At 35.4% G+C, this 13,082-nt stretch overlaps 1 protein-coding gene across 1 annotated transcript in view; it reads left to right on the top strand.

The window, feature by feature from the left end:
- The window catches only part of LOC118183018 (dynein light chain roadblock-type 1-like), a 54,229-nt gene extending 41,432 nt beyond the window's left edge, over positions 1-12,797 (top strand). Inside the window, exon 4 of the mRNA XM_035352417.2 lies at positions 12,583-12,797. Within this exon, the coding sequence (XP_035208308.1) occupies positions 12,583-12,650 (68 nt within the window). The 3' untranslated portion in view covers positions 12,651-12,797. The remainder of the gene's footprint in view (positions 1-12,582) is intronic.
- Positions 12,798-13,082: the final 285 nt, after the last annotated feature.

Genomic DNA, 13,082 nt, shown 5'->3' with positions numbered 1-13,082 from the left:
AAGGTGTGCGCACGGATCCTGAAAAGGTGTCAGCGGTTAAATCCTGGAAACGTCCTGAAAATGTCCATAAGCTGAGAAGCTTCCTAGGGCTTTGCACCTACTATAGGAGATTCGTGAAGGACTTTTCTTCCATCGCAAGACCCCTTCACAAGCTGACAGAGAGCAAGCAAAGATTCTTGTGGACAAAAGAATGCGAGGATGCATTTAACAACTTAAAGGAGGCTTTAACATCTGCTCCAATCCTGACGTATCCTCAGCTCGACCGACCATTTATTCTTGACACCGACGCGAGCAATGAAAGTGTCTGTGCTGTTTTGTCCCAAGAAATAGACGGCCAAGAACGTGTAGTGACGTACTGGGCAAGTGCCTGTCTAAACCGGAGAGGAATTATTGTGTCACCAGGAAAGAGTTGCTCGCCATAGTCAAAGCCGTAGAACAGTTCCATCACTATCTATATGGCAGAAAATTCCTGCTCCGCACCGATCATGCATCATTGACCTGGCTTTTAAATTTCAAGAATCCTGAGGGTCAAATAGCCAGGTTGATACAGAGACTCCAAGAATATGACATCACTATCCGTCATCGTAAGGGATCATCACACGGAAACGCCGACGCCCTGTCTAGAAGACCTTGCCAAGAAAGCTGCCGATATTGTTCCAGGGTGGAAGGGAAATACGAGCTGCTGACTCCGGTCGCAAGACAAATTACAACATCAACATCGGCTGATCGAGAACCGTGGAGTGATGATGAAGTCAGGAAAGACCAGCTGGAAGACCGCGACATTAAACCGATAATTGATTTAATGGAGTCATCAACCAGAAAACCTACCTGGCAGGACATTTCTATCTGTAGTCCTACAACCAAACAGTATTGGGCACTCTGGGATTCACTTCACATTCGAAACGGCGTCTTATACCGGAAATTTGAATCGGATGATGGGAAGACGTTCCGATGGCATCTGATACTTCCAAGATCCCGCATTCCTGATGTCCTTAAAGAACTACATAACAGCCCTACGGGAGGTCACTTTGGAATAATGAAGACCTTACAGGGAGTTCGTGAGCGCTTTTACTGGAATAATGCAAAGGATGACGTGCAAAAGTGGTGCCGATCCTGCGATGCCTGTGCAGGTCGGAAAGAACCGAAGGGACGCAGCCGAGGCAAGCTGCAACGTTACAACGTAGGGGCGCCTTTTGAACGTATCGCCTTTGACATCTTAGGACCTCTGCCACGAACTGCTGATGGCAACAAATACATACTCGTTGTCATTGATTACTTCACCAAGTGGCCTGAAGCGTACCCTATTCCTGATCAAGAGGCTGTCACAGTAGCTGAGGTAATGATACAGCACTGGATTTCCAGGTTCGGAGTGCCTCTTCAGTTACATTCCGATCAGGGAAGGAATTTTGCCTCGGCAGTAATCAAAGAACTATGCAAACTACTCGGCATTGACAAAACTCAAACGACGCCATTGCATCCCCAGTCGGACGGCATGGTAGAGAGGTTCAATCGAACCATCCTTAATAACCTCTCATTAGTGGTTTCCAGAAACCAACAGGACTGGGACAAGAAATTACCACTCTTTTTACTGGCTTACCGCAGTGCTGTCCACGAGACTACCGGCTATTCTCCATCACAAATGCTCTTCGGTCGTGATCTTCGTCTGCCTTGTGATCTATTGTTTGGCCGCCCTCCGGATGCTCCTTCATCGTCTGAGGAATATATTCAAGATCTCCAGGCCCGGTTTGAAGTGATGCACAACTTTGCACGAGAGCGAGTCAACTTGGCGACGGAGAAGATGAAGACCCGATACGACACAAGAGCTACTGAACATCAATTCCACGAAGGAGACAAGGTGTGGTTGTGGAATCCGACTCGACGGAAAGGATTTTGTCCGAAATTACAGTCACCTTGGGATGGCCCGTACACAGTCCTAAACAGGCTGAATGACGTCGTGGTTCGGATTCGTAAGTCTTCGAACTCTAAACCTAAAGTCGTTCATTACGACAGGTTAGCACATTACTATGGCCATAGTACATAATGTAAATAATTGTAAATAGTATAAGACCATAGTCCATTTTGTTTTTAAATGTGTCTTTGATTTGATTTGTATTTAGTATTTGATTTGCATTTAGTATTTGATTTGAATTTGATAGCATTTGATTTGTTTTATGTATTGCATTTATTGTTCATGTTGTTTATTATTGTAATGTAATGCTTATTAATGCATTTATGCCACAGTTGTAAATTTAGCTTCCTGTCCAGGGATTGTACTGCCCGGGACGTGCAGTCCTTGGGAAGGGGGCAGTGTTACGAATTTGGTATTTAAAAAGCTAATATTAGTTCAATTATAAATTGATTGGTTTTATTTCTCGCACAGTGCAGCGCGTGACGAATATTAAAAGAAAGCTAAGCCGGAAAATTGAAAATACAAGAGCGCGTGCATTAAATAAATAAATATCTCTTTTTGATTTCGAGAAAGTACTGGAAAATTCTAGCGCGTGATTTTAAAATCTTATAAAAGGAGGAAAACATCTCAGTTTGGAGTAGTTGCTTAGTTTGTTGTTGTTAAGAAAACTGCTCTTGTTGATTGTAGCGAATTCGCGGATTAGCGTTCTTTAGCTGTTTTGAATTACGTTCTATTGGACATTTGAGTAGTTAAAAGATAACTACTGCGAGATATTGTAATACTGCATGATAATTTGAGAAAATTTAAGCATTTTTGTTGTGACAATAATAAATTTTTGTTCATTTTTCATCGGACTTGTGCATTCATTTCATAACGAACCCGTACGCACGCAACAATATAATAAAAAATTTACATGCATTCATAAAATGAGAGCCTCCAACATTATCTTGCATGAAGAGGGTAAAAGGAACAACTGTACAGAGGTAATTACAGGCCTCTGTTGAAGGAACCAGTACACCCTCATCATACTATGCTTAACACACAATAACCCATAAATCTTAACATGCATTTACCATAATTTCATATTACTTATCTGTACTAATTTCACTCATTTTTTACACCTACTTCATTTTTAGAATAATTATAAAATTCGTATTCAAATTTCTCAACAAAATTTCAAAAACATAAAAACTTATCTTAATATCCTTCCCTATGAATAATTTAAATAGCTTAAAATTAATTACTTAATTCGCTCACACATAATTATGAAAAATTAGAAAAATTAATGAACAAGAATTTCAGATTTTCTCAAAACAAATTGCAGAAATTTTAACCAAAGTTGAAATGAAAACTATAGTATCCGCAGCACATTAAATAATTTAGTTCCTGAGCTAGATTCACAAGAATGTAATAATTTTTGAGCTGTTGAAAAAGCGGAAATGCAAATAATTTTCTGTCGAACATATTTGCGAACACTAACTCAGATCGATCTTGAACCCGCTGTAATGCTTAATTCCTAAACGGTAATTCACTGATGATTTCCTTTTCACTAGGCATTCGAACTTCTCAATTTATCGAGAGATCACTTTCAATCTGTAAACACTACGCGTGATTATTATTATTTTTTTTTTTTTTGAAGCACTTGCACCACAGCAGAAGAATGATCTGTTATTTTTTAAACACTGAAAAAACAAATTTGATGATTCACTTCTTTCACATTATCTTGGATTTATCACAAAACGATGATTTGAAGAGCAGAACTAAATTTTCCATTGAGGTTTCAGGCTGCAGGAAACTATCCTTACCGGCTTAATATTAATAATAAAAGCAAAGGAAAAAAGACGGAGCAGTGTAGATGCGTGATTAGACCCATATTGAAGAAGATTTTGATTGCGTAGTATGCTAACTTGGTAACATCTAAAGAACTTGGCAGTCGAGGCAGTTTTAATTCCATTTTTATTTGCAACTGATATTTGTGGCCACAATCACCTTGGCATTCTAGTTATGCCTATTCAAGAACATTGCATTTTTGATATAATTGAGAAGGAAAGCAAGCCAGCGAAATTACATCTTAGCAGAGTAGAGGGCAAAAGCTGAAGTGCGTCGTTATGAAAGATGGAAGCACGCGAAGAGAAAAGTTTTGGTTTACAATTCAGTGATTGGTTGTCAAGAGGCATCTGGTATTAACGGTTACGTAAGATCGCATGATTAATCTGAATGACGCAATGCAGATAAGTTATTACGATTTTAGAATAGAGAGGAAGAATTAATGCTTATAGTTATGTTATAATTCTGATTCATACATTTTTATCTTACATATATATATATGAACGTTTATTCGTAATCTTGTGAAATATTTTTTTAATTCATAAATAAATTACGCAACGGCTACCAAATTTTATTTTACGAAAATTGAAGCAAACTCATCAAGCTTTCTTGTTCATATTTTTTAAATATTCGGTATATTTAACTATGTTAATAATGACAGATACTCATATAAGAATATATTCTGCCCCATACGCATGACATCAGTAGGCAAGAGGTAAAGTCGCTGAACACAAAGTCGATGTGGATTTGCTTTCAGATGAAGGGGTGGATGTATAGGCGTTGGTTTTCTTTACATGTTATGTAGGTATGAGTAAATTTTCCTTAAAAAGTGCTCTACGAAAGCCTTTCTAATTCAGACAGATAGCCCTCGAGCACTATGCCTTAGTCAAATAAAGTAAACCCATACCCGTCCCAGCACGTTGTGGGCCGACTTCAGTCATCGATCATGGGGTTGGGAAGACGCTGGAGGTCAGCGGATAGTGAAGTCACGAAGATAGTATCCTGGGGGAAAAATGTCACATGGGATTAAATCCGAAGATGGGAGTGGCAGCCGCGTCAAAGCGTCATTTCCTTGTCACATGCCATTGTGGTAATCTTTGATGAGATACTCTTGCAATAGTCTTTACGTTTGTGACAAATTTTGAATGATATATTTCTGCAAATGATTTACATTGTAAGTAGCCTGTTAATTATGTTGTTGAAAGAGATAACCATCACTGTTTCATTAAACTGTAGAGTCAGCCGCTTCTGCAATACAATCAAATAAATCTTTTGCCATTGCGCATAGACGTCTGCTATATAAACAGTGAGAATTTGTGAAAAAGTTAAAAAAGTTTTAAATATTTCTAAAAATTATAAATCATGCGCTCTACTGTGGCTACTGATGGCCACTCTAGTTATGTTAGGATAATTAACCTGATTTTGTCATTTCCTTGTCATTATGTGAAGGTATTATTTACAAATAGCAGTGAAACAGCTTTCTTTAACCGGCAGATATACTATATTAACTATGATATTGTCACTGATAAGTGTAACAATTTCTGTTGCACTTTTGAGTAGTGTATGTAGTAGTATAATTTACAAAAATATATATTAAGATTTTCCTTTGCAAAAATTTTTTCTTTTAAAAATTTGCATAAAGCTATACCGGGGTTAAGATTTTGCGCCGCAAACAACAATAGTTCACTTAAGTAAATGGTACCCCCCCTGATGAACGCGTTTTTTCTTTATGCTGCTCTATTTCCTTCTTTCAAATAAATTTGTTTGATGATCTGTACAAACGTACTACATTGTTATCTCCCTCTGTAGGAAGCATGATCTATTTCCATTGGTCGCAAATTACATCGCTCTTATTCTCATCGAGGAAAGCAATACACAATATCCATTTGCCAACCGGAAGAATGTCACAGTCCTTTCTGCCTCGAGAATTGATTAGTTTATTTATAGTAGGAGCTAATGAATGAAAGAAGATATGTTAGAAAATGCAGGAAACTGCATAATGACAATCTATACGACCAAAATTATTTTCTTTTGTTATCCTTCTCGTATGTCTATTAATATTATCTCATTGTATGTCTTAGACGAATTAAATTTAGCAATTTAAGTTTTAATAAACTCAATTTATTTTTAAGAACATGATGTTACTTTATGACAGTTACAGCATTGGCGTGGCGTTTTAAAATATCTGAAGCCACATTTATTAAAATTTTAAATAAAAACTTATCGCCAATGGCATATAATAGCTGTTACACTCGAGGAGTTTGTGGGCAGTTATAGAATCCCGGTGGTTTAGATTGGGGGCCTTCCACTTGTGGCCCAATGAAGGCGTTTTAGCGGCCCTACATTTAAATTTGGAGAAAAATTGAAGAATTTTAACAAATTTTGATTTCAAGAAAAATTGCCTTGTTAGCTTTTTGTCTTAAAAAAACTTTTTTCTCTTATTCTTAATATTTAAAACATTTTATGGACATGCCTGATATTATTTGAGACAATATTTCCTGAAAATGACGAATTTTTCAAAAATTTCACTTTGTCTTATGTAATTTTAAAAATAAAAAATTGACTACGTATAAAATCTCAATACCATAAGAAGGGTAAATTCTTATCTGTAACAGGTTTGCAACAGATGTCAATCTTTCGTCAATACTTCAGCAAAGGTTACCTTGAGCGTGCCGCTACTATAGAAGGTAAAGGGAACAAACTAACAGAATTCTATTTCTCCTAATGTTGGAATCAAAGTCAAAGGGAACGGTGATCGTAAACATCCTGTTTGATTTGGTGATATAGCTACTATGCGTCCTCTCCTCGGCAGACATAGCAATCTGACTACCAAAAATAAACTTGTTTTATAGAAGTCCATCCTTAGACCTACTTTACGCCAGTCCAGTATGGGGATACACCGCTAAAGCCCACATAAAAAAGATCCAAGTTATTCAAAATAAAATTCTTCATGAAATTATTAATGCACCCTGGTTCATCCCAAATTCATATATTCACAGAGATCTTCAAATTGATACTATACAAAGTATATAAAAAAAACTTGCAACAATTTTTTTCCTTTCTGTACTATTACATCCAAACAGTTGTATCAGTTCTTTGCGATGCTCACCTTTTCCTATAGAAACAAACAAATATCCTTCGGATATTCTTACCTAACATTTTTTGTTAAATATTTGAAGATATTACTACCTTACTGACCCAACTTTTTTTCACATTGCTTGTCTATTTTAATTCATTACATCTTTCTTCGCCGACTGATGGCGGCTAAGTGAAATATCCCATTCTACCATCGCGATTCTTCTTATCATCCTTTTGTTGTTCCAGACATTCTTTTATCTGATGCAGAGTAAAAACGCGCTGTCGCTCTCTTCCATTCGACACAAGTCAAGATTTGATAATAAACAGATTTTCTACAGTTGATTTTAAGCTATTTTACTCACGCTCATTCCACATTCTAAAATTCAGAAGTATTTATGGTCTTTGAATGAGTACATAATGGCAAGTCGTGATAACAAAAAAAGAAAAGTTGAAGGGAAAATGCGATTTTTTTCAAGAAAAGCGGTCAGATTTTTTGTTGTACATAAGGGTAAGTCAGTTTTCCTTATTTGCAACGACAGTATAGCTGTGATGAACGAATACAATATTAAGGGACATTATGGTACTAAGCACAGTGAGAAATATTCTTCGGTCATTTTCGAAGTGATAAAGTGAGTGAATTATAATCAAAACTAAATTTTCAGCAGTCTATCTTCACCATAGCGAATAAAGTATCTGAAAATAGTGTTCGTGTTAGTTACATGGTAGCAGAGAAAATTGCTAAGCGTGGATAAAGAAGTGATAAGCTTTGTTGATGGAGAATTTGTAAAAGAATGTCTTCAGAATGCAGTTGATGTGCTTTCTCCATCACAGGCTCAAGTCACATCAAATATTATCTTGCCCGGTGTGACAGTAGTGAGACGCATACAGGATCTCGCAACAGATATATTCAGTAAATTGAAATTCAAATGCAAAAAATCTGAGTTTTATTCTGTAGCAATGGATGACTCAAAATATGCAACAGATACTACAGAAGTAGCCATTTTTATTCGCGGCGTTGATAGACTTCATAATTGTAGAGGAATTAGCCAGTGTCGTTGCACTTAAAGGTACAACACGAGGAATAGATTTGTATTCGAGTCTGATCTAAACTTTGGATAAATGTGAGTTAGAATTCAGTAATATATCTGCTATGCCACGAATGGTGCTAAATATATGACTGGAAAAAAAATAGCATTACACAATAACATTACACAAATCTGATGTGAAGACAAGTGGAGATAATACTGTGATGACTTTCCACCGCATCATCCACCAAGAAAATTTGTGCAAAAGTCCTTCTCAAACTTTGAACATGTGATGAATGTTGTTGTAAAAGTGGTTAATTTCATTCTGTCTAAAGGACTTAATCACAGGCAATTTCAACAGTTCTTGAGTAATTTGGAAGCTGAATATGTTGATATTGTGTATTATGAGGAAGTTCGTTGGTTGAGCAGAGAAAAGACGCTTCAGCGCCTTTTGTCTTTGAAGAGCGAAGTTCAACAATTCATGGAATTTAGAGGGAAATCTATTCAATGGTTCTGTGAGGAGAAATGGTTGAGAGTCTTCGCATTTCTTGTCGATGTTACAGGTCATCTCAATGATTTGAACTACCGCTTACTTTATTACTTTGTGGAATCTTTTGAGACGAAATTAATTCAGTGGGAAAGTCAGTTGCTAAATAAGAATTTTACTAACTTTCCGAAACTGATGGAGTATGTGAAGAACTCTAAAACATGTAATTCAATTAATTATGTACAATGCATTTCAAATTTGAAAGAGGAATTCAAAAGTAGATTTTCCGATATTCGTGAAAATGAAATTTTTATCAGAGTGTTCTCCTCGTCATGTTCAGTAGACGTTGGAAGCGTTCCACCTGAACTTCAATTATAATTTACAGATTTACAGTGTTACTCTGCAGTAAAATGCAAGTTTCTTGAAAATCCCACATTAATTGATTTTTATTTGAAGTACGTGACCGAAGACAAGTATCCAGGAATTCGTAAACATGCACTCTTCATGTCTTCTATTTTTGGCAGTACCTACATATGTGAACAGCTTTTTAGTAGCATGAAAATCCTAAAATCGAAAACCAGAACACAGCTAACAGAAATTTGGACGAAACTTTACGAATTGCAACAACAGAGATCAAACCGGATATTGAAGTTTTCATCAAGCAAAAGCAATATCAAATTTCACATTAAAATTAAAGTAACTTACATCTTCCGCCAGTAAGCTAGGTTTTTACTTTTTTTTTATTGTAAATGCATTTTGTAACATCGTTCTGTACAATCATCTTTGTACTTTTTTTAATAGTTAAAAAAGTTGCAAAACACTTTATTTCGATTTCCATTTGACTCTTTGGAATCAATGCATATCTATATATATACAAATCTGTTATACCATCTTTTCGCTTAGGATCAATTGTAGTCTTGCAAAACAAATCTCCCTTTTTTATATTTATTTTCTGACTACGCTATTTTTTCGACAGACATGTGGCGCGCATATCTTTGTGGATTTATTGATGTGGCCCTCGTGCGTGAAAGGTTGAAGACCCCTAGTTTAGATCTAAGAGAGCCACAGGAGATCGTTTTGGAATACAATAAAAAACTCTGCAGTTTTATTAACTTAATATTGTTTAGAGCTACACCAAAATACAGAATTAATACATTTCAAAACGATTTAATTTTCGATGAATAATTGTACGACAAGCAACTTATCACTAGCAAAAACTTTGCATATTTTGTTAGAATCACAGCACTGAAAATTATGAATATAACCATAAATAAGTTATTCGAAGATAAACTTCTTGAATTTTGTTAAATATAGCTCATTAATTTCTCGCCGCTACTCCTTTATTCTAGATATATTATTCCCAGTTACAGTTTATTCCAGATCATATGCTTTCAAGTATTTATGGGTCGTAAAATGACTATAAATTCTTTTTTTTTTCCATCTGTTTTAATGCTTTTACTTTCCTTTGCCTACTATAAACATCAGCTAGAAACAAGAGTTACTGAAATTCTTTGCTACTTCTCATTTCTAATACAGATAACAATTTTGTTTCATGAATTTAAAGTATAAAAATTCTTTAACAGTTATTTTTGGTAACTTATTTACTAAAACCCAGAGGATGCCCTATTTTACACTGCGTGGGTGGAAAAACTGCTAGTGATGATTTGATCCAGACAAAATTTGAAACTGTTGGCAATAATCGGAACTTCAGATTTTCTTATTAGCTTTCTTCTAAGTTATTGTAGTATCTGCATGACACTACAGCAGAGTGAATCGATTAAAAATAACAGATGCACTTCTTAATAATGCTGTGGAATTTTTCACTGGCATCTAGATTATTAGTAGTAGCGTATTTGCTATTCATTCGCTGCGTTTCTTTGCTACGATTTCCTTGTTATTTAGAAATATTTATAGCATATTTGCCATTGGTTTGGTTTGATTTATGCGATTATCGCAAAGCCTTGAAGGGTATCTACCTAAGGGGAGGGATGCCTTCGTGGAGGATTTTCTAAGGGAAACTGGCTCGTATATACACGTTACACATGGGGAAAACCACGAAAACGCCTATGCTGACAGACCGTTCGCAGGATTCGAACCTCGAACATAACTACCAGTGTTCAGCGACTTTTACCGCTCGGCCGCTGGTGGACGCATATTTGCTATATAGCTTATTAATATCATATTTGTTACTCCACCGCTGTGTTTCTTTGCTGTGATTTCCTTGTTATTTACAACAAACATATATAGCATATTTACTATATAGCTTATTAATAGCATATTTGCTGTTAATCCGCTGTGTTTCTTTGCTACGTTTTTCTTGCTATTTACAAACAATGTTGACATTCTTTGAAGATTAATCACATTTTACTGTATATCATTAACATAATTAACAGAAAGCTTTTATTTTTCTGCTATGTATTTTGATTACAGAATTTCGCATTAACTGTACTGCATTACAGTCAATAACAACTGCATTACAGTCAATAACAATGTCGAAGATGTAGTGATTTCAATTCTCGTTCCGATCGTAAACGGATCACTCAGGAGCGCTTGCTCAAAAGGTAGCAGGACAGATGGCTTACAGCCACCACGGGATGCAGAACGTTCCTTTTCTTTTCAATGTGGCAACATAGTTATACAGTAGCTCCTTTTCTCTAACACAGTACTTCGCTGGACACGGTCTATTCCCAGCATATGTATACCACTTCTGGCGCAGCAACATAGATCTCTGTGTATGCGGCAGGGAACGTACGGTGGACTACTACGCATTTGACTGCTCAAGGTACCACCTTAAAAGCCAGCTTCTACAAACTGGTCAGTGTGGGCAGCTAACATTTATAGTAACAGATCTGAACAAAATAAAATTGGCTCAGTCATTACACACTGTGCGATTGCCTACTCAGCCACATGAGGCCACATGCAGTCTGCCTGAAACACGTCCACAACGTAAGTATCCTACAACAATAAAAGTACAGCGGCACACTTTCCTCTCTTCCCTCTGCATTCAACGCTGTTACCCATATTCAGCGTCGTACTGATTTGTATATTTTTAATTGATATATTCACTTTCAGCTTTTCATATGGTTCTGTATTGATATCTATATTTTCAGTTTGTTTATTTATTTAGCGGCGGCCCATATATATTATGGCTTCTCATATTAACTTACAGATTAGCTGAAATTTCCTTTTTTTTTATACAACGCTATACAGTTTTGTCCTTTCATGATTGCTTAAAGTGATGCGTGTGCTCAAATCTTCTGTAAACCACGATTTCCTGTCATCATTAACATGTTTACGAACTATATGTGGACAGTCCAAACGAACTCATCTAACTGCCACTTCCCTAGTTTCTTCCGATGAGTTGGAATCAAAACTCCATACAGCTAACACTCCGGTTGAAGGCTAACTTGACCAGTAATCAATCTATATAAAAAATAAACCAGATGGAAAAAGAGACCGATTACATACGTGCTTTTATTAGTTTTATTAATATAATAAAATGGCTTCATTAGACGTAATAGTGTGCTTTATTTTCAATTAAATTGGAAGGTAACATATACACGATTACATGTTGGTTTAACGCCCAAGAAATTATGTCGCATAAAATTCGGAATCTTTATATTTAATTTACTTATGAGCATCATTTATATATGAGAAAGTATTTCCTTTTTTTTTTTTTTTTTTTTTTTTTTTTTTTTTTTTTTTTTTTTTTAATATATGTAATAAAGCGGTTATTTTCTATTATTAAAAACTAAAAATTGCAATTTTTATTGCAAAATTTAAAACTAATGAAAATAATACTAAATTATTTTCATTAGTTTTTATTTGCTAAAACATAAAAACTATGCGTATGTTGTACTCCAAGATCTGAGATTCACGGCATCAGTTAAAAGTAACAACAATATTAACAGCAAATGTTTTTGCTCTGCAAGCAACTTCAATCACTACTTCCAGCTTAGATGTAGTGGCGCAGAGTTATCTTGTTAGATTTATCTACCAACTTCTATACTATCGTCTATTGCTTAAATTTTCTTTCTTTTTTTCCTCTTTTTTAAATTACATCTTCTGAGTTGTTGAGGGGAAGAAAAAAACAAAGTGGTAAATTTAAAATAGAAACTGCTTAATTAATTTAAAATTAAGACTTACGATTTACTGTTAGTACACTGATTTTAGGACGCTTTTCTTCGCCTGTTAAATGAAAGCCTACGAAAAATTAAATTTAGAATTTTAAAAATGTCTTTTCTTTTTTTTTTCAGATGGGGGAAATATGTATATTGTACTACAAGACGCTCGTTTTATCCGGACACCTCACGTACTAAGATGAATCAATTTCGAAAACAAATTACAGCTCACTCTCAGTAACAGTAAGCAACTCTCGAATTACTCTGAAGATTCTTACCTTTTGGTCTGAAAACGGCGAAAACATGTACAAGAAATAAAGGCTAACTGAAGCATTTTCAGTAATAAAGTATTAGTTATTCTCGTCTTCTTCGAGTACAATTCATTTTGGTTTTCCCCATGTGTACATGACTGAACAAGTTTCCTTCGAAAAGTCTTCCATGCAGATATTCTTCTCCTTAGGCAGATAAATTTCGAGTGTTTTTCCGCATTCATAGAAACAAAAATGTTTTTAAAAAGTGTAGTAAAGAGAACTAAATAGTTAAATTTGCAAGGTATTGAAATTTCTGTTCGTCTTATTGTATATGTGAATACTATTAAGTTATTTAATTGTTAAGTTGTTTAATTGTTTGTTATT

Source organism: Stegodyphus dumicola, chromosome 9 (genome assembly GCF_044657685.1).
Source record: "Stegodyphus dumicola isolate Sdum_Otavi_A_Nest chromosome 9, ASM4465768v1".
NCBI lineage: Eukaryota > Metazoa > Arthropoda > Arachnida > Araneae > Eresidae > Stegodyphus > Stegodyphus dumicola.
This window is presented reverse-complemented; position numbering and strand designations above follow the sequence as displayed.